The sequence below is a fragment of the Molossus molossus genome, unplaced genomic scaffold (assembly GCF_014108415.1).
Source record: "Molossus molossus isolate mMolMol1 unplaced genomic scaffold, mMolMol1.p scaffold_m16_p_4, whole genome shotgun sequence".
In the NCBI taxonomy this organism is placed as follows: Eukaryota; Metazoa; Chordata; class Mammalia; order Chiroptera; family Molossidae; genus Molossus; species Molossus molossus.
In genome coordinates this window covers 102,087,844-102,108,511 of record NW_023425377.1, presented here as the reverse complement: position 1 = coordinate 102,108,511, position 20,668 = coordinate 102,087,844, and the positions used below count along the sequence as shown (strand labels likewise).

At 38.3% G+C, this 20,668-nt stretch overlaps 1 protein-coding gene across 12 annotated transcripts in view; it reads right to left on the bottom strand.

Annotated features, from left to right (window-relative positions):
* Positions 1 to 2,413: 2,413 nt before the first annotated feature.
* The window catches only part of KLHL2 (kelch like family member 2), a 99,525-nt gene continuing 81,270 nt past the window's right edge, over positions 2,414 to 20,668 (bottom strand). For 8 of the 12 annotated variants that reach the window (XM_036281585.1, XM_036281578.1, XM_036281575.1 and 5 more), the window contains 6 exons: positions 12,819 to 13,016; positions 12,283 to 12,384; positions 9,804 to 9,932; positions 8,670 to 8,810; positions 4,652 to 4,795; positions 2,420 to 3,533 (listed from right to left, as the gene is read on the bottom strand). In XM_036281585.1, the coding sequence (XP_036137478.1) occupies positions 3,505 to 3,533; positions 4,652 to 4,795; positions 8,670 to 8,810; positions 9,804 to 9,932; positions 12,283 to 12,384; positions 12,819 to 13,016 (743 nt within the window). In that variant the 3' untranslated portion in view covers positions 2,420 to 3,504. Of the gene's footprint in view, positions 3,534 to 4,651; positions 4,796 to 8,669; positions 8,811 to 9,803; positions 9,933 to 12,282; positions 12,385 to 12,818; positions 13,017 to 20,668 lie in introns of all 12 variants that reach the window. The other 4 variants (XM_036281576.1, XM_036281583.1, XM_036281586.1 and 1 more) reach the window with 2 other exon arrangements.

Here is a 20,668-nt window from a genome sequence, read left to right as displayed (position 1 = left end):
TAAAAACAAAACAAAACACACCTAAGATGTTTCAAACTGGAAAGACAAAAGTGGGTGTCAGGAAGGGGGCATATTCAAAGCCCTTGAAATCATAGTTATGAATTCAGCTACTGACAAGTCTTCGAAAAACTATCCTCTAGCTATTAAAGCTTCAAAGAAAAAATAAGAGATATTTGACATGCTAAGTATTTAAGACATTTTTACCCTAATAGATTCTATTTTAAGAAAAGCTTAAACTTTTCTAGATAAATCTTTGATAGGTTAATGGAGTTTCATGGAACATTTGCGTTTTGGAAGTGCTCAGGAGGATAACACAACACATTTTTCTTGGGGCCACTATCACAAACAACTAGCAGTGCTCCAAGTTTATGTTTGTTGACAATGGACGTGCTTGGAGTCACACCATGGCAGAAATTCATGTTTACGTAAGATGAACACAGGCTTTTTTCTTTTTCTGATTAAATTGTTCATATTTCCACTTAGAATGGAAAATTCAACTAAATATTAAATATGGTACTATGTTAACAGAAAATAAATTAGTGGTTTTGGGAAAATAGGGAGTGAATGCTAATGGGCATGGGGTTTCTTTGAGGGATGATGAAAATATTCTAATACTAATTTTGATGAATGCATTTCTGTAAATACATAACCCACTTAACTGTATAACTTATTTTTAATGTTAATCCTCAACTGAGGATATTTTTCCATTGATTTTTAGATAGAATGGAAGGAGGGAGGGAAAGAGAGAAATATTGACATGAAAGAGACACATCAATTGGTTGTCTCCCGCACAACCCTGACAGAGGCCGTGGATCAAACCTGCAACCCAGGTGCCCTTGACTGGGAATCAAACCCTAGATTCTTTGGTCCTCAGGCTGATGTTCTAAAGACTAAGCCAAACCAGCCAGAGCTAAACTATACACCTTAAATGGGTGAATTGTATGGTATGTGAATTGTATCTTAATGAAGCTATGTAAAGAAAAAAAGTATAATGGTACAAAAGAAAATTGGAGTTAAAAAACTAATGTACTGTATTTGAGGTGGTAGGATCATGAGTGACTAAATTCGACTCCCCTGTATTTTCCAGTTGTTACATTATGTGTTACTTTTATAAGGAGAAAATAAACCTGTTTTAGAAGCAAAAAAACCCCACCTCAGATAATTTAGTTGACTTATTGAATTATTTAGTATTTTCTAAGTGCTGCAGAAATTTGTATATGGAAAATGAAGATTTGGGTCTTGGCATACTTGATATTGGATTAATTTCTGAAGCAATTGATCAACAGGTTGTTGCTTCTTGAGGTCTCAGGTCATTAAGAGAGGGGAGGATTCTCATGGATTGTGCCAGGATGTAGCTCAGGAATAGCTTAGGTATGGTTAAAGGTGAGGGAACTTTGGCAACAGTCATGTTAAATCCCTTTGAGGGTTAGAATATGTTCTGTGAAGTGCTCACCCCTCCCTACTCCAAATACCTCAGCAGTGGACTGAGTGTTTATGTCTCCTCCAAATCCAACATAGGAATTTGGAGGAGAAATAATCCCCAAGGTAATAATATGAGGAAGTGGGGCCTTTAGGCGGGTGATCAGGTCAGGAAGGAAGAGCCCTCATGAATGGGGTTAGTGCTCTTAAAAAAGAGACCACAGAGAGATCCATTAGCCATGTGAAGACACACAGCGAAAAGACGGTTTATGAACCAGGAAGCGGATTCTCACTAGACACTGAATCTGCTGAGGCCTTGATCTTGAAATTCTCAGCTTCCAGAACTGTGAGAAATAAAATTTCTGTTATAAAAAGTAAATAAAGTTCTATGTTTAAATGTGAATACTCTATATTAAATGTATAGAAATTGTAGCATAGGTATAATTCTTTCCTTCCAACTGTTCTGGCAACAGCTCATGCTAACCTTTTCAATTCCTCTCCTGAGGAACAGCTACCATATCCCATTACCTACTGTCCTTCTCCTTCCCTTCTGATCCCTTCTAGTGTCCAGCTCCTCAGAGGTCCACCCCACTCCCCAACTCCCACTTCCTTAGTTCCTTTTATTTTGTATCAAAATTATAATTTATTTCTCAGTTGCTTTAGAGTAGATACTTACTTCTTTGACTTTTTGGTCCAATGCTATTTGTGTTATCTTTATCTTGTGTCCTGCCCATATTAGGGACAGAGGAATATAAAAACTTTAAATTTCACTAATCCTAGGAGACTTTTCTTTGATAGCTGAGGTAATTTTTTCTTGGAGAACAATTGTCAGTGACTTCAGTTACTGATATAACAGACTTGCCTTAGAGACTATTTTGGCAGCAAATTAAATTTGTGAAGTTAGAAAATGCAAATTTTACAAAAGGAACAGAAAAACTGAATAGGCAACTTTCTTAATATCAAATTAAATAGATAAAAATCAAGGACAATGTAAAACAAATAATATACAAACTTTTATTCAAAGATGAATCCAGAAAGACATGTTTTGGTCATTTTTAAAGTGAGATTAATTGAAGATCTCAGAAAAATTGTATCTGCTCAACGCACATGGCTACTCACAGAAAGTTCTCTCTTCTTCTGTTAATAGCATCTAAATTTATACACACAGATAAAGTTCTTAAGACCATGCAAATTCAGTTGAATTCCATACATTCATTATATTCATCAAAAACCTGCAGTAATGATCATGCCAAAGTGTTACTTTAAGGAAAAAATGTAAAAATACACACCAAAACATGACCAAGATTAAACCAAAGGAAATAATAAATAAGCATAATTTACATTTTATTTTTAAAAAGTTTGGCATCACACATATTCAAGTGTGTTACACCATGTTCATTCCTCAGAAGTGGCATTTTGAAGTGTTGAGCATTGTTAAATATCAAAAAATACAACTCTGTTTTACATGTAGTACTGGCATAATTCAAATTACTGTGCCAATTATAAATAGTATAATCAAGTTTCAAACATCTTTTCAAACATATTTAAAGGAAAGCATATAGACACACAGTTATATGCACACCATTTATTATACTCATGTAATCAAAGATATTTTATAAAAGCAAACAGTTTGATCCCTCAACTATTTTGTATACTCACATAGAATTTCATTTTCAGTTCCTGTGTATACAGATTTTCAGGAGAAGGAATAAAGAAAGATAAAATTTAATTTTACAACAACACATATTACTTTATCCTCCTTCACAAAATAATCCATAGTCATTCAAGGTTGATAACTAGTCTTTATGAAAGCAACTGTTGTCTAAAGACTGAAGAGTTAAGTACTGCAGTCCAGGTTTCTTATTGAAATTCAGTCAGCTGCTGCTCATTGCAGAAAAAGCCTATACGGTGCTTCTACCAAAAATAATCTTCAGAATCTGAGGCCTACAAAGGCAGACGATCGTATCTTCTGCAGAGGCTTAAAGTGCAGCTACAAGTGGAGAAGTGCTAGATTCTCAGTCACTTCAGAAATACTTGTTGAAGTCTGTTTCTCATGTATAAATATGCCGAAAGTGTCCTTCAGACTCATAGCGGTTTATCAATAACTGTGACCCCTGAGCAAAGAAATGAAGAAATAAAAAGTTACAAGCAGCGTTCTGTATATCTGAGAAAATACTGAGCTCTTTATTTTATTACTCCAGCCACAGGGACTGAACAAATCATGGTGTATCAAAAGTACTATCATTTTAATCTAAATGACAGTGAAATCAGTTTAGTTATAGACCAAAACATCAGACTATTTAATCTAAAATATCCTTTTGCTCTTTGCAGTTATAATTAAGGAAAAATATTTTACTCAAGAAATACTAAAATCCATCTAATACTCAAAGGGACACAAAGAAACTTTTAGGGGTGATGAATCTTTATTTTCATTTATTTTGACTGTGATGATGGTTTCATGGATATATACATATGTCAAAACTAATAAAATTGTATGCTTAAATGTATGCTATTTATTCTGTCAGTTATATCTCAATGAAACTGTTAAAATTTTCCCCCCTAATTTTCAGCCATGTTATTCTGGGATCCTATTGTATATGTTATAGTAGATGTTGTTTTGGAGGATACACAAACAATAGTGATGGCTAATTAGTATAAACATTTTTTTCTCCACAACTGGGTCAACATTCTAATATTTAAAGCAATATAAAGTTCTACCATCAGAATAATATATAATATATAGTTTTAAAGACTCATCATTATATTTATTAAAGAGAATTAAGAGGATGGATCAAAATTATATTTTATAATTCAACCAGTGCTATGCTTAAGTATGGAAAATTAATCCACAGCCTCATACTACTATCACATGGAGCCCTGGCCAGGGGATGTTGTGGGGGTCATACTTCTTGTATATCTGAGTAATGAAAGCCTTGCTACATAGTGAATTCCATTCCACGGCATACAGATATTAGCCATGTTAAGTTTTTTATATGATCCTGCACTGGAAAGATTTGTGACTTCAAATAGAAATGACTGTAGAATGACAAAAGAACACTAAGCTTTATTTCAGAAACCACATATCCAATATTGTTTTAAGAACCAGAAATAAAATATACTTTGAGAAAAGACTTTCTTCTTATAACAGAAAAACATTCTTAATGTAAATATCATAATGATATAATTTTTTGTATTGTAACCGAAGGCTGTAAGAAAATTAGACAATTATTACCTGCATAACTTCGCCCTGTGCTCATACAAGATGACACAACTGTCCATTTATCAGTTGTTGGGTTATAATATTCTACTGATGCCAAGTTACAGGAACCATCGTCCCCTCCAACTACATATAACAGACCATTGACAGCACAAACCCCTTTGAAAAAAAATAGAGAAAAAAATTATTTAAAAAATTTGGACACATGTTTGGTGAGGTGATCCAGAGATACTTTCTTGAAGGAGGCAAGAAAAGACGGTGAACAGAGAAGGAATTATTTTTATATGTGATAGTCTAACACCACATCTAAGCTCCTACTGGTGTCATTTATGCAGTAGCTGCTTTATTTCTGTACTTAATCTTCACAATAACCTTTATAGTTAGAAACCATTTTATTTATTTATTTATTTTTGGTGGTATGTGCCCCTAGTGGGAACCAAACCCGGGACTCTCTGGTCTGCAGGCTGACGCTCAACCGCTGAGCCAAAATGACCAGGGCTAGAACAGAACCATTTTAATACTCATTTTATTTAAAAAAATAGAAAAACTAAAAGTCAAATAAGTTTAGTAACTCAAAGTCAACTCCTTAGGAAAACCTAAGGAAAAGATTTATATTAGTAGAAGATAATGATTCTGAATTTTAATTATTATATTGACCAGTTAACTATTTTATTTCCTTCAAAAGGGGAGAGCAATATTATTTTTTTCATTATTATTAGAGTAACTTATGGGTGTTGTTTTTTCTTTTTGCAAAAATTCAAAACATCTAGAAAAGTATACAGAAAAAAAAAGACTGCCTCTAATCCAATCCCACTTAGAATAATAAGCACTGAAATTGTGATCTCTACTCTTGCCGACTATTTTCTATGCATATATGCTCAGAAACTTCATTTTAAACCCCAAAAGAGCTGATAATACACATGCTACTTTATTACTCACCCAATCCCACCAAAGAATATACCTTGGACATCTCCCCAAGTCAATAAATATAAATCTCCATAATTTTAAGTGATTGCATAGTATGCCATGTATAATAATACCATATTTTACTGTCTGATGGACATCAAAATAATTTTTTTACCAATGGATATTAAGTTATTCTTAGGTGGTTGTTTTTTTTCTCTTATCAATGATGTTGGAATGAATAAGGATTGCTCTTGCATACTTTTTTTTCATCCTTGTGCAAACTATTTTCTTAATATAAAATTTTTTAATAAGTGACTTTTTAAAAAATATGTTCTTATTGATTTTTTGAGAGAGAGAGGAAGGGAGAGACAGAAACATCAATGTGACAGAGAAACACTGATCAGCCGTCTCCTGCATGCCCCTCTACTGGGGACCAAGCCCAAAACCAAGGCATGTGCCCTGACTGGGAATCAAACTGAGACCTCTCAGTCCACCAGACAACACTCAATACACTGAGACACACCAGCTAGGCTTAATATAAATTTTTAGCCAGGCCAGTGTGTTTCAGTGGATTGAGCATCATCCCATGGACTAAGAGGCCCTAGTTCAATTCCTGGTAAGGTCACATGCCTGGGTTGCAGGCTCAATCCTTAGTGGGAGGCGTACAGGAGACAGCTGATCAATGTTTCTCACATCAATGTTTCTATCTCTCTTGCCCTTCCTCATTGTCTTAAAAAAAAATCAATAAAAAAACATATGCAATATAAATTTGTACAAAAATAATTGCCAAGTTAAAAAGATAAACACCTTTATTTCCATATTTTTATAAAGTTTATTTAATAATTCTAAACAAGATTCAGAGCTATTATGAACTGGTACTAGAGGGCATCAATAAAGTCCAGAAGGGCCCTGGCCGGTTTGGCTCAGCGGTTAGAGCGTCGGCCTGCGGTCCTGAAAGACCCGGGTTCGGTTCCCGCTAAGGGCGCGTACCTCGGTTGCAGTTTGTCCCTGGCCCTGGTCGGTTGTACGGGTGGCAGCCACTTGATGTGTTCCTTTCACATCGATGTTTTTCTCTCTCTCTCTCTCTGTTCCTCTCTCTCCCTCCCACTCTACCTGAACAAAAAATGGAAAAATGTCCTTGGGTGAGGATTAAAAAAAAAAAAAAAAAGTCCAGAAGGATGCTGTCATACACTGGTCTTGGTAGTTGTGTAAATAGTTTTTTTGATCCTCACCCGAGGCCATTTTTGCATTTATCTTCAGATAGAGCGGGAGAGAGAGAGGTGGGAAGAGAGAGAGAAAAACATAGATGTGAGAGAGACGCATCAAGTGGTTGCCACCCACATGACCCTAACCAGGGCTGGGGACAAACTGCAACTGAGGTACATGCCCTCAGCAGGAACTGAACCCAGGACTCTCCAGTCCACAGGCCGATGCTCTAACCGCTGAGCCAAACCGGCCAGGGCTGTAAAGAGTCTTGCTGGCATAATTTCAACAGATGCTTGCAGATTTTTAAAAAATTATGTTTTATTGATTTTAGAGAGAGAGGAAGGGAGAATGAGAGAGTGAAACATCGATGTGAAAGAGAAACATTCATTGGCTGCTTCCTGCATGCCCCCTAGTGGGGACTGAGCTGAAACCTGGGCATGTCCCCTGACCAGGAATCAAACCCATGGCCTGCGACCTTCTGGTGCATGGGAGGATGCTCAACCCACTGGGCTACACTGGCTAGGGCACTTGCATGTTTTTAACTCAACAAAAAAAGTAGCCTACTCTATATACACCATTTAAAAGGGCACTAGAGCCCTGGCCGGTTTGGCTCAGTGGTTAGAGCGTCGGCCTGCGATCCAGAGAGACCCGGGTTCGGTTCCCGCTAAGGGCACGTACCTTGGTTGCAGTTTGTCCCCAGCCCTGGTTGGGTCACGTGGGTGGCAGCCACTCAATGTGTCCCTTTCACATTGATGTTTCTCTCTCTCTCTTCCTCTCTCTCCCTCCCACTCTATCTGAACAAAAAAATGGAAAAATGTCCTTGGGTGAGGATTAAAAAAATAATAAAAAAATAAAAGTGCACTAGAAATAGTATCTTCTGTGGCAATGGAGTGGATCTTCCTTACTCAAACTCAGTTGTGTTACTATTCTAGTCTCACGACTAGAAGCAAGTTAAAACCATTTTAAAGTAGTTCAAATACTTGAAAAGCAAGAGCAGGGCAAGGATTGCTCTATGTATGTCCTTATTCTTCTGGCTAGCAGAAATGAGTTTATTTTGATTTGAAAATAAAACCTGAGTAGAGAAAAAATAAGATTATTCCAACCTCCAGGAAATTAATAATGAAAGTTCAAACTGCAAATAAATTTCCTAATTCAGGGAAGGCACATGCACATTACTGTGACTTTTCTAACTTACTATGTACTGGGGTCAAGCACCAATTCTACCTAGGACCCGGATTTGTGAGTCTCACTATGTTTCTGGAATATCTATAGCTGAAAGATTTTTAGGACCTCACCAACTAGAAATGACTGAATGAGGTGCATTTCCCCAAAGACAAGCCATCCTGAAACTATTTTCCATTTCCCTCCCATGGATTTTCTTTCCAAGTAGTTTCCTAATCTTGAAGACATCAGCTTCAAATTATTTGTCATTGTTTTAGCCTTTCCATTTCCTAGAAATCCCGAACTGTATTAGATTAGGGTTAGCTTCTTTGGCCTTCCCCTCCAGATTCAGATAAATACTAGCTTTTTAATCTAGTACAAATGTTTACTAAACTAGACTACATTCCCTAAGAACTGGGATCTCTAGTACATGACACATGGTAGGCACTCAAAAATGTTTGTGGTAAGAATGAATGAATTCAAGTATCAAAAAGAGGGTTCTTCTAATTTAGTCTCTACATTCATCACCAAAAACAGCCACTAGGAGAAGTTGTAAGTTAACTGAAGTGCTACAATAACCTGCTATGTTCCAGACACTATACTCAGCATTCACTATATAGAATTATGACATAAGATTCTACCTTTAAAGACCTAGCCTGTTAGAGAACCCAGATCAGTAAAACAATGGAAATACACAGACATATGAGAAAACTGTAAATACAACTGATATGAATATTATAACTGTAAACTATACAGATACCTGCATTTCTTCTGCACATGTTCATATCTGCAACCTGTCTCCATGTATTGGCAGTAGGATCATACACTTCAACACTTTTTCTTACTAAAGGGCCATCATGACCCCCTACAGCATACAATAAGTTGTTTAACACACCAACACCTATAAAACACAAAGAACCAAACTATAGTAGAATAAAAGGGACAAGAAATTTATAACATATTAGGGTTTGTTCAAATGACATTAACTAAAACTTTTGAAATTATTATTCATAGTAAAAGTAAGTAGATATTTTAAAAAAAGAAAGTGGATATTAAATATACAACCTAAGAAAGGGAAATGAATAGAATGGGCAAATGATAATCTCACTAAGAACTACAGTATTCTAAAAAAAGAAGCATGTCATATACAATAAAAATAATAGGTGAAACACACGCAGGGAAGGCCATTAACAATTATTATGAAAACAACTTTCATGATAGAAGCAAACCAGTATTTTGGAGATGTGACTGATGCTGGACTCTCTAGCCAGAACAGAGATTATGTCTTGTAAATTCCTTCAGGGACTGCTGACCCCTTTCCTACACCCCAAATGTGCTGGTCCCTGGAAAAGGTCTTTGCCCCGCCTCAGTAACCCTGTCCATCCCTGTCCTATTTAACCCCTCAGCGCCTGCCACGTGGCAGGGAGGAGACCCCTGTCCTCTTTCTGCAGCCCAAGAAGCACCTCGTCTGCAAGTCCCCTTAATAAACTCATAATTAATGCTGGAGTTGTCAGCCTCTTTCTGTGGTCTCTCAGCCCTGAGGAATTTTACATAATAAGTATTAAAGCACAAGATTTGTAAGAAATGGGTATGAAAAGATGATTAAGCAAGTTCCTCAATAAGCAGTAAAAACAAAAACCTAAAAGAAATGCCAAACAATATAAATAATTAAATGAAACAGAGAAGCCTTTAATATAGCACTTAGAAATTTTCAAAGTGAAGTTTAAGTACAGCTACCTATCACTACCTACATAATTCAAAAGACCTTTTACCAGTGTTAATAGAATCAGTACATATTTTCTGCAAACATAGAGATGTCAATGAATCATTTCACTTATTTAATTATTTTCCATCATTTTCATGCTTCAGTTGCTAAAACGAAGTTCCTATTCACCTGCTCCACTCCGTCTGGTACTCATTTCCGCTATATAGGTCCACTCATTTGTTGTAGCATTATAGCATTCTACAGTGCTCAGACACTGACGTGAGGCTCCATCGTAACCCCCTACAGCATACAGCAAACCTAAACATGGAATCACAAAGAAAGCCATATTCGTAAAAGCTATTTTTTCAAATCAGAAGATAATATACTTTCCTCCATGGTAGCAGTTTCCCTTTAAAGTGTTACTGATTTTTTTTTTGTTTGTTTGTTTGTTTTTTTAGTCCTCACCCGAGGACATTTTTTGATATTTTGTTCAGGTAGAGTGGGAGGGAGAGAGAGGAACAGAGAGAGAGAGAGAAACATCGACGTGAAAGGGACACATCGAGTGGCTGCCACCCACACGACCCAACCAGGGCCGGGGACAAACCGCAACCAAGGTACGTGCCCTTAGCGGGAACCGAACCCGGGTCTCTCCGGACCGCAGACCGACGCTCTAACCGCTGAGCCAAACTGGCCAGGGCAAGTGTTACTGATTTTTATGGACTACTAAAATCTTGCCTAATAGTGATATGCAGAGTTACCTAATCACATTATGAAGATCTGCAGGGTATATATGATGATATTAGTTTAACATTTTCATCAATAATCTGACTTGACAGAACAGAAAGTACAGTCATTATATCTTTGAAACACACTATTTGGTAAGTGACCGACACCCTGGAAAAAAAATTAAATATAAAAGTTATCTTAGTAAATTTAAAAATAAAAATTAAACCAAGAATTAGTAACAGTGTACAATGAAATATTATTTGGGCCCTGGCTGGTATGGCTCAGCAGTTAGAGCGTCGGCCTGTGGACCAGAGAGGCCCAGGTTCGGTTCCTGCTAAAGGCATGTATCTTGGCTGCAGTTTGTCCCTGGCCCCGGTTGAGGTCATGTGGGGGCAACCACTCGATGTGTGTCTCTCGCATTGATGTTTCTCTCTCTCTCTCTTCCTCCCTCTCCCTCCCGCTCTATCTGAAGATAGATGCAAAAGTGTCCTCGGTTGAGGATAAACAAAAAAGAAATATTATTTGGCAATAAAAAGAAATGCGGTACCAGTAAATGCTACAGCATGAATGAACCCTGAAAACATTATGCTAACTCAAAGAAGCCAGTCTCAAAGGACCACATACTGGGAAATGTCAAGAAATGGGAAAATTATATAGAGACAGAAACGAGACTAGTGGTTGCTGGCGGCTGGGGAGGATGGGGGTGACAGCTAAGGGAAGTAGGGTTGCTTTTTAGGGTAATAAAATGTTCTAAAATGAACTATGATGGATACAGGCTCAGGCTGAATTGTACACTGTAAATGAATGAATTGTATGGCATGTAATTTAACTCTCAATAAAGCTGTTAAATAGTGCAGAGAATTATACCCACAGTGGGGAGGGCATGGTGATTCACAGATTTACCCAAGCCAAAAAAAAAAAAAAAAAAAATCACACTAAAAAATACTTATAGCCTTTCTTAGGAATTCTGTTGGGGGATAAAGTACAATATGAATAAATAATTGTGGCAACGCATCCCTTAAATGTTAAATAGCCCTTCTCCAGATATAAAATTTTGCATATATGCCTTCTAATTTGTTCCCCAAACAAATGCATTAATATCAGTTAGCAGTTTTATATAGATTACACGTGCAGACAGAGAAAGAAAAAGGGAAAGAAGAGAGAGGGAGAGAAAAAGGGTGAGATGGAATAAGAGGGTCTAGAGTGGGAGAGGGAGGGCCTTATATGGGTTAGTTTATACAGACAGCTAATTTTTTAAAAAGGATAATTAGCCCTGGCCAGTTTTGCTCAGTGGTTAGAGCGTCGGCCTGTGGTCCAGAGAGACCTGGGTTTGGTTCCCGCTAAGGGCACGTACCTCGGTTGCAGTTTGTCCCCGGCCCTGGTTGGGTTATTTGGGTGGCAGCCACTCGATGTGTCCCTTTCACATCGATGTTTCTCTCTCTCTTTCTCTTCCCCTCTCTCCCTCTCACTCTATCTGAGCAAAAAATGGAAAAGTGTCCTCGGGTGAGGATTTAAAAAAAAAAAAAGGATAATTAAAGTTTTTCAGTAACTATGTTTCTTTTCTTTTTTTTCAATTCTCACCCAAGGATATTTTTCCATTGATTTTTAGATAGAGTGGAAGGGAGGGAAGGAGAGAGAGAGAGAAAGATCGATGTGAGAGACATTGATTGGTTGTCTCTTGCATGACACTGACAGGGGCTGGGGATCGGACCTGCAACACAGGTACGTGCCCTTCACTGGAAATCAAACCCACAATCCTTTGGTCCATGGGCAGATGCTCTAACTTCTGGGCCAAATGGTCAGGGCTATGATCTCTTTTTAAACGATTACTTGCTAGCCCATTTAGAAGACTGTTATTCAGATTATTGGAAGAAGCACTCCTAACAATCAAGAAGCCACATATACTTGGAAATGTTCACCTACAGGAAGCGTCAGCACCTACCTCCAACAACACCGACACCAACACTGCTCCTCCTCGTGTTCATGGGAGCCACGTGGAACCACTCGTTAGACTTTATGTTATATGCTTCCACAGATGATAACCCTATAATGAAGCACAATGCTCTTCATTTCCTCTTTTAGAAAAATTGTAAGGTGACTGTTCCTTTATATAAATTAGGTAGCAATACTTCAGATGTGTTAAACAGGATTAAAATTGAGAGAGAAAAATGATGGAATATAATCATACCAATTAAGTGATAAACAGGAATAATTTCCAGAGGACTTCTAACCAAGATACTGACATATATTATCTTTTTAAATTTAGTAAGATGACTGACACTAATGCAGAGGAAGGAAAATTTATATATTTACCACTCTTATATCACTTAAAGGAATTCTCAATGGAATTTTTAAACTTATCTTTATAAAACCTGTTAAAATGCTCAGGAATCTCCTAACTATGCCACGATTTGCTCTAGAAACGTGATCGCTATGTTAATTCTAACAGCAATGTGAAAAAAATGGAAAGGAAATCACCTGTACTCCCATCAAAGCCTCCCACAGCATATAACAATCCATTTAATACAGCAGCCCCCAAAGTGCTTCTCCGGTCTCGCATGTTAGCAACGCTGGTCCACTGATCTTTCACAGGGTCATAGGAATCCACAGTGCGAACTCTTAAGGAACCATTAAAGCCACCGACAGCAAAAACCAGCCCAGCCATGTAGACCATCCCTGCAAAAGAAACAGCAGTTAATGATGAATACGTGACCAAACTACCACCACTACTTAAAGATTGTTTTCTAGTATGTTCTGCAGCTGTTGTCAGAATATGTTATTCATAGGAGAATCCTGACTGAATAGGTCCTAAGAAATGCTATTCATTAACAAGACTATATAATGACTAAACTGTCCTCCTTTCTAAGATTATTAAAAAATGCAAAGGCACACCGTGGCCGGTTTGGCTCAGTGGTCAGAGTGTTGGCCCATGGACCAATGAGTCACAGGTTCGATTCTGGTCAAGGGCATGTTCCTCGGTTGCAGTTTGTTCCCGGCCCTGGTCGGGGTCATGTGGGAGGCAACTAGTCAATGTGTCCCTCTCACGTCAATGTTTCTCTCTCTCTCTCTCTCCCCCTCCTTCCCACTCTAACGGAAGATAAATAGAAAAAAATGTCCTCATGTGAGGACTGAAAAAAAAAATTCAATGGCATGGACTAAGGTCCTATTTCAACTTTAAGCTTTTTCAAAGACTTTACAGATTTAAGTAATAAGCCAACTCCTCTATCCTGTGTACTTCTCCCATGGCATTCGATTTTGAATCTTCTACTCTATGTGTTTATACTTAATTTTCAGAATGTGCTCCCTGTTTGGCATGTTAGTGGACTAAAATGGGAGTCAGTTAATAATATCCTGTAAGCTGTTTCTCTGAAACCCATGAACTAAGAATGATTTTTACAAATTTAAGTGGTTGAAAAACAATCTAAAAAAAAAGACTATTCTGTGACAGATAAAAAAATTATATGAAATTCAGACATCCAAATTCTACATCCAGAAAATGTCAGCAGAGTGAATGAAAGCTACACAAACCATCTCCCAGGACCAAACAAGAATTACAACTAAAATAAAGACAAGTAATCTGGAAAAACCAACTGAAGAGCAGCTGGAGAGAAACCTTATAACCAGGGATGTAAAGAGGACCCCAAATCGAGCCTGCTAGGAGTGGCAGAGGATTGAGAGGGTGCCCATGGGCAGCAGCTGAGGTCTGTCTTGGCTGTAGCAGTGCCTTCTGAGAAGTTGGGGGTTAAAACCCCAAGCTGGCTCCCCAGCACAGAGTGGCAAAACAGGGAAAGGAGCCTACATAACAACACCTGGCTGAGAAAATTGCCAGAGCAGAGGTTTTGTCTGGCAGGGAGAGGCACAGGGAACACTGGCTCTTCCCTGAAGGGCCAGTGAACTAAATTATAGGTACAGCCACTCAGCTTGAGCTCCAGTAGAGGGGGTGCAGACTGGACCGGAACTGTGTGAGGAGAGTCGGGGTTTGTGGCACTGGGGAGAGAGCGGGGAAGGAGGCTATCAGGAGCTCTATGCTGAGTCACTCCCACACAAGACAGTAGCCATATTCCACAAAAAGCCCCCTCCCAGAGCAGCTTTTGCCTGGGGGAGAGGCAACTGTCCCTCCCTCAGGAATTTAACATCACCCGACCCAGAGAAGTACAACCTGAGGCTCATTAACAGCCAGAGACTATCAGCAAGCCAGTAGGCAGAGATGAGATTCTGAAGGCTTTGAGCCTGAATCTCAATGTTGGGTGTCATGACTCTAGGGACTGAGCTGTGAAGGCTTAGGCCTGGGTCCCTGCAGTGAGCCAATAACCCACACTGCAGAAACCATTTTCTTCTCAAAGCAACTTTAGACCAGGGGAAAGCAACTGCACCACCTGCTGAAAATCCTCTTACTCTGTCCACCTGTGGGATTTTTCATTCAACTGAGGACTACAACCTGAGGCTTATTAAGTAACTGAGACTAATAGTCAGCTTGCAGGCAAAAGCTCTCCAACAGTAGAATCTACATGGCCTGCGACTCTACACAGGAAAGGAAGACTATAGACACTGGTGTTTAGCATGGTCTTTTCTATACACATCCAAACCCAGCAGTGGGAGCCACAATAAGCAGACTGGGAAAATTTGACAGGCTCCAAACCATGCTGAGACAGCCAAAATGGTGAAACAAAGAAACAAATCCCAAATGAAAGAACAAGAAAATTCTACAGAAAAAGGGATAAATGAAATAGAGTTAAGCAAGTTATCAGAGGTATAGTTCACAGTAATGATTATGAGGCAGCTCAACAGCATGAGTAAAGATATAGAAACAATGAAAATCAACCAACTGGGAATGAAAAACCACCAAATGGAAATGAATAATGACATAGCAAAAATAAAGAACACATTGGAAGGAATAATCAGCAGATTAGAGGAAGCTCAGGATCAAATCAGAGAATTAGAAGACAAGGTAGAAAAAAAATCACCCAATAGAGAACCCAAAGGAAAAAAAAAAAATAAAAACAGTTTAGGAGCTGTGGGACAACAAGAAACATAACAACATCTGCATCATAGGAGCACCAGAAGAAGAAGAAAATGAGCAAGGGTTAGAGAATACATTTGACAAAATAGTTGCTGAAAACTTCCCTAACTTGGTGAAGGAAAAAGGCATACAAGTTCAAGAAGTACAGAAAGCCCCATGTAAGAAGAACCCAAAGAGACCCACACCAAAACACATCATAATTAAGATGCAAAAAATTAAAGGCAAAGAGAGCATCTTAAAGGCAGCAAGACAAAAGCAACAGGTTACCTACAAACGAGCCCCATAGGCCATCAGCTGATTTCTCAACAGAAACACTATAGGCCAAAAGGAAATAACACGAAGTAATCAAAGTTATGAAAAACAAGGATGTGAATCCAAGACTACTCTATCCAGCAAGACTATCATTCAAAATAGAAGGTGAAATAAAAAGCTTCCAGACAAAGAAACGCTAAGGGAACATATTAGCACCAAACTAGCACTGCAAGAAATGTTAAAAGGACTGCTGTAATAAGCATAAAAAATAGAGGGAGAAACATAGCCATATTAAATAAAAGTGGCAATATAAGTACATATCAATAATAACCTCAAAGGTAAATGGACTACATGCTCCAATCAAAAGGCACAGTGTAGCTGAATGGATAAGAAAGCATGACTCGCCCAGGCTTGTTTGGCTCAGGGGTTAAATCATTGGCCCATGAAACAAAGACCTGCGGATTCAATTTTGGTCAAGGGCACGTACCTCACTTGGAGTTTGATCCCTGGCCCTGGTCAGGGTCATGTGGAAGGCAATCAATTGCTGTGTCTCTCACATTGATGTTTCTCTCTCCCTCCCTCTCACTCTATAAAAAAAAACAATGGAAAAATATCCTTGCATGAGGATTAAAAATAAATAAATAAATAAATAAATAAATAAATAAATAAAAAGAAAGCATGCGTCATATATATGTTGTTTACAAGAGACCCACCTCACGACAAAAGAGTCACATAAGTTGAAAGTGAAGGGATGGAAAAAAATTTTTCAAGCAAGTGGAAAAAAAAAAAAAAAAAAAGCTGGGGTAGCAATACTTATATCTGATAAAACAGACTTCAAAATGAAGGGCATAACAAGAGACAAAGAAGGTCACTACATAATATTGAAAGAATCTATCCAATAGGAGGATATAACCTTGGTAAACATATATGCACCCAATATAGGAGCACCAAAATATATTTTAAAACTTCTGGAGGAATTCAAAGGAGAAATCGACAGCAATATAATTACAGAAGGGGACATCAACACCCCACTGATACCACTGGATAGATCCTCCACACAAAAAATTTACAAAGAAAAGAGACTCTAAATGAAGCAGATCAAATGGATTTAATAGATATTTACAGATAATTACACCCCAAAACTGCAGAATTCACATTCTTCTCAAATGCACATCGGACATTCTCAAAGATAGATCACATGTTAGTACACACAAACTAAGTCTCTACAAGTTCAAGAAGATTGAAACCATATCAGCATCTTCTCAGATCACAATGGCATGAAACTAGAAATTAATTACAATAAAAACACTCAAAAACATTCAAACACATGGAGGCTAGATAGCATGTTATTAAACAATGAATGGGTTACCAAGGAGATCAAGGAAGAAATTAAAAAATTCCTGGAAACCAGTGAAAATGAACACACAACAACAAAAAATCTATGGGACAGTGAAAGCAGTCCTGAGAGGGAAGTTCATACCATTAAAGGCCTACCTTAAGAAACAAGAAAACTTTCTAATAGACTATCTAACCTCACAACTTAAAGAACTAGAAAGTAAACAATAAGAAAAATAATACCTAGGAATAAACTTAACTGAGGAGGTATGCACAATTAATATTCAACAAAGGAAATAAGAGCATACAATGGAGAAAAGACTGTCTCTTCAATAAATGGTGTTGGGAAAACTGGACAGCTACATGCAAATTAAAACAACTATGAGGTATCACCTCACACCTGCCAGAATGGCTGCCATCAACAAATCCTCAAACAACAAGTGCTGGTGAGGGTATGGAGAAAAGGGGACTCTAGTACACTGCTGGTGGGAATGCAGACTGGTGTGGCCACTGTGAAAAACAATATGGAGTTTCCTCAAAAAATTAAGAATTGAACTGCCATTTCACCCAGTGATCCCACTCCTAGGAACATATCCTAAGAAGCCTGAAATACCAATCAGAAAGAATATATGCACCCCTATGTTCATAGCAACACTATCTATAATTGCTAAGATCTGAAAATATCCCAAGTGTCCATCAATAGATGAGTAGATAAAAAAGCTGTGGCACATTTACACAATGGAATACTATGCAGCTATAAGAAAGAAAGATCTCTTATCCTTTCGGATGACATGAAGGGACTTGGAGAGTATTATGCTATGTGAAATAAGGCAGTCAAAGAAAGACAAATATCACATGATCTATTTGTGGAATATAATGAACAAAATAAGTTGATGAACAAAATAGACCCAGAGACATAGAAGTAGGGTTCAGACTGACAAACCTCAGAGCAGGGGACAGGGGGGAGAGAAGAGATAAACCAAAGAACTTATGTATATAAGCATAACCAATGAACATAAACAATAATGCTGTGAGGGGCCAGGGTGGGAAAGGGAGGAGGGTGTCAATGGCGGAAAAAGGAGAAACATCTGTAACTAAAATAAATTAATTTTTTTTAAACAGAAAACAATATGGTGCTTTATCAAAAAATTAAAAATGGAACTGCCATTTGACCCAGTGATCCCACTTCTTGTAATATATCCCAAGAGGCCTCAAATACCAATCAAGAAGAATATAGGTACCCCTATGCTCATAGTAGTGCTATTTACAATAGCTAAGACCTGGAAACAGCCCAAGTGTCCATCAGTAGATGAGTGGATAAAAAAGCTGTGGTACATTTACACAATGAAATACTATGCATCTGTAAGAAGCAAGATATCTTACCCTTTGAGACCACATGGAGGGACCTGTTGAGTATTATGCTAAGCAAAATAAGCCAGTCAGAGAAAGACAAGTACCACATGATCTCACTTATTTATGGAACATAATAAACAAAAAAAGCTGTTGACCAAAACAGATTCAGAGTCATGGAAGTAGGGAACAGACTAACAAATGTCAGAGAGATGGAGGTTGGAAGGGGTGGGGAGAGATAAACCAAAGAACTTATATGCATATATGCACAACCAATGGACACAGACATTTGGTTGAGGAAAGCAGGAGGGGACGGGAGAGGGGAGGAGGGAGGGTCAATGGGGGAAAAAGGGGGGGAACATCTATAATACTTTTAACAATAAAAGAATGATATGAAATTCAAATTTCAGCATCTATAAATAAAGCTTCATTGGAACACAGCCCCCCCCCCCCATTCATTTATATAGTGCATATGGCTGTTTTCACACTACAGTGGCATTTAGTAGTTGTAACAGAGACCACATAACCCACAATGCCTAAACTACTTACTCTCTGATTCTGTTAAGAAAGAGCGTGCTGATCCCTGGACAGAGAAACCATATTGCTAGACTAAGGTTTACAACCACCTTTCCATTTTCTGAGCTTTTTCATGCTCTTGTCCATATCTGAGAAGCTTCTCTCACCACCCACTTTGCATTCTTCAAGTTTCAAGCCCCAGAGAAAGTTCCACAATCTCTATGAGGTCTTCCCCCAATCATTTTTGCCTGAAGGGATTACCGCTAGCTCCTGAACCCCGCAAATACACCCTTTTAAGGTTAATAAACCTTATAAGGTCTGCAATATCATTGCTTTAAATTGTTCAAATCTTTGTTATTCTGAAACCCTGCAATGCTCATGTTGCCGGCCTAGCTTGAAGGCGGCACTGTGCCCCCAGTTCTCTGAAGCCCAGTGGAGAACACAGGAATCGCCAGCGCTAAGTGTCTGACTAGCCTGGTGGTTCACATCATGTCGTCAGGCAAGGTGTGCACCACTACCCCCTATTGTCTTAGCCTCTGGTGTTTTATCCTCCCACCCCCCAAAATATACAGGAATGTGCAGTCCTTCATGTGGCACCAGGACTCTTTACAGTTCAGATGAAGCTACCTGTGCTGGCAGCTCCCTGTCAGGGAAGGAATGACTTCTCAGTTCCTGGCTCAATTAGGATATGGGTAATCAGGCTGTTTTCTGGTAAAATGAGAGTGCTGAGGAGAGCTATGGACAATGCACCATTTAAGTAGGCAGCAAACTAGCAAATGACTAAGGATAACCACTAGATTTCTGCGCACTCCCAATAGCAGGAAATAGCACTCCTGGGAGAGCGTGGGGACAGTGGGCAGTGGGGACACACAGCACGTAGCATATTTCAGCATGAAACTGTTCTATATCCAAAATCATAAGTAAAATTGGGGAATCTGGGCCACTGAAATGTTCACTTTATTTTTTCTACAAACAAAACAAAATAAAAATGTATCATATCTTAGTGAAAGTATGGTATACTTACCAAGTGACAAGGAAAAAAACACACAAATGAATCCATCTGGATTGTGAGACTCTCCCCCCAAACACCCTGGGTGGAGAGGTTTTCTTTTGTTTTGTTTTGTTGGTATGTGCCCCTAGCGGAACCGAACCCGGGACTCTCTGGTCCGCAGGCCAATGCTCCAACCGCTGAGCCAAACCGGCCAGGGCGGGAGAGGGTTTTTAACTAGAAGAACTGATCACTCCCCAAAGTTACAGGAAACCAAAGCTCCCACAAGTTGGAATAGTTTGGCCAAGACTATAGTTAGTTAAAGGGCATCTAATGTGAAGGTTGGGGGCATGATGACACAGTAAAGGTAAAAGCTACTCATGAACGGTACAGTTCAGTATGAGTGCAGTTCAGTGACCTATGGTGCAAAGAAAAAGAAACTGATTCCTGAAACCAGGAATCAGATATGAACTGAGAAACCAGTAAATACCATAGAAGATTCCATAGTCAACAATAACAATAAAGATAAAATATCTAAGAATAAACTTGCCAAGAAACATACAGAACCATATGAAGAAAATGTTAAAAATCTCCTGAAGACATAAAAGACATGAGTCTTATCACTAGTCCCATTACATATTAAATATTATAAATATTACATATTATAAATCACAGTAATTAAAACTTCTGTTTCAATACATGATGCAAGACAAACCAATGGAACAGCACAAACAATTTAAAGCCAAGCAAATATAGAAATTTAGTATATAATTTTTAAAGGCAGCATTTCAAATGAGTGGAGGCAGACAGACTGGCTTAGTCAATAAAAGGTGTTGAGACAACTGGCTAGCCATTAAAAAACAAAGT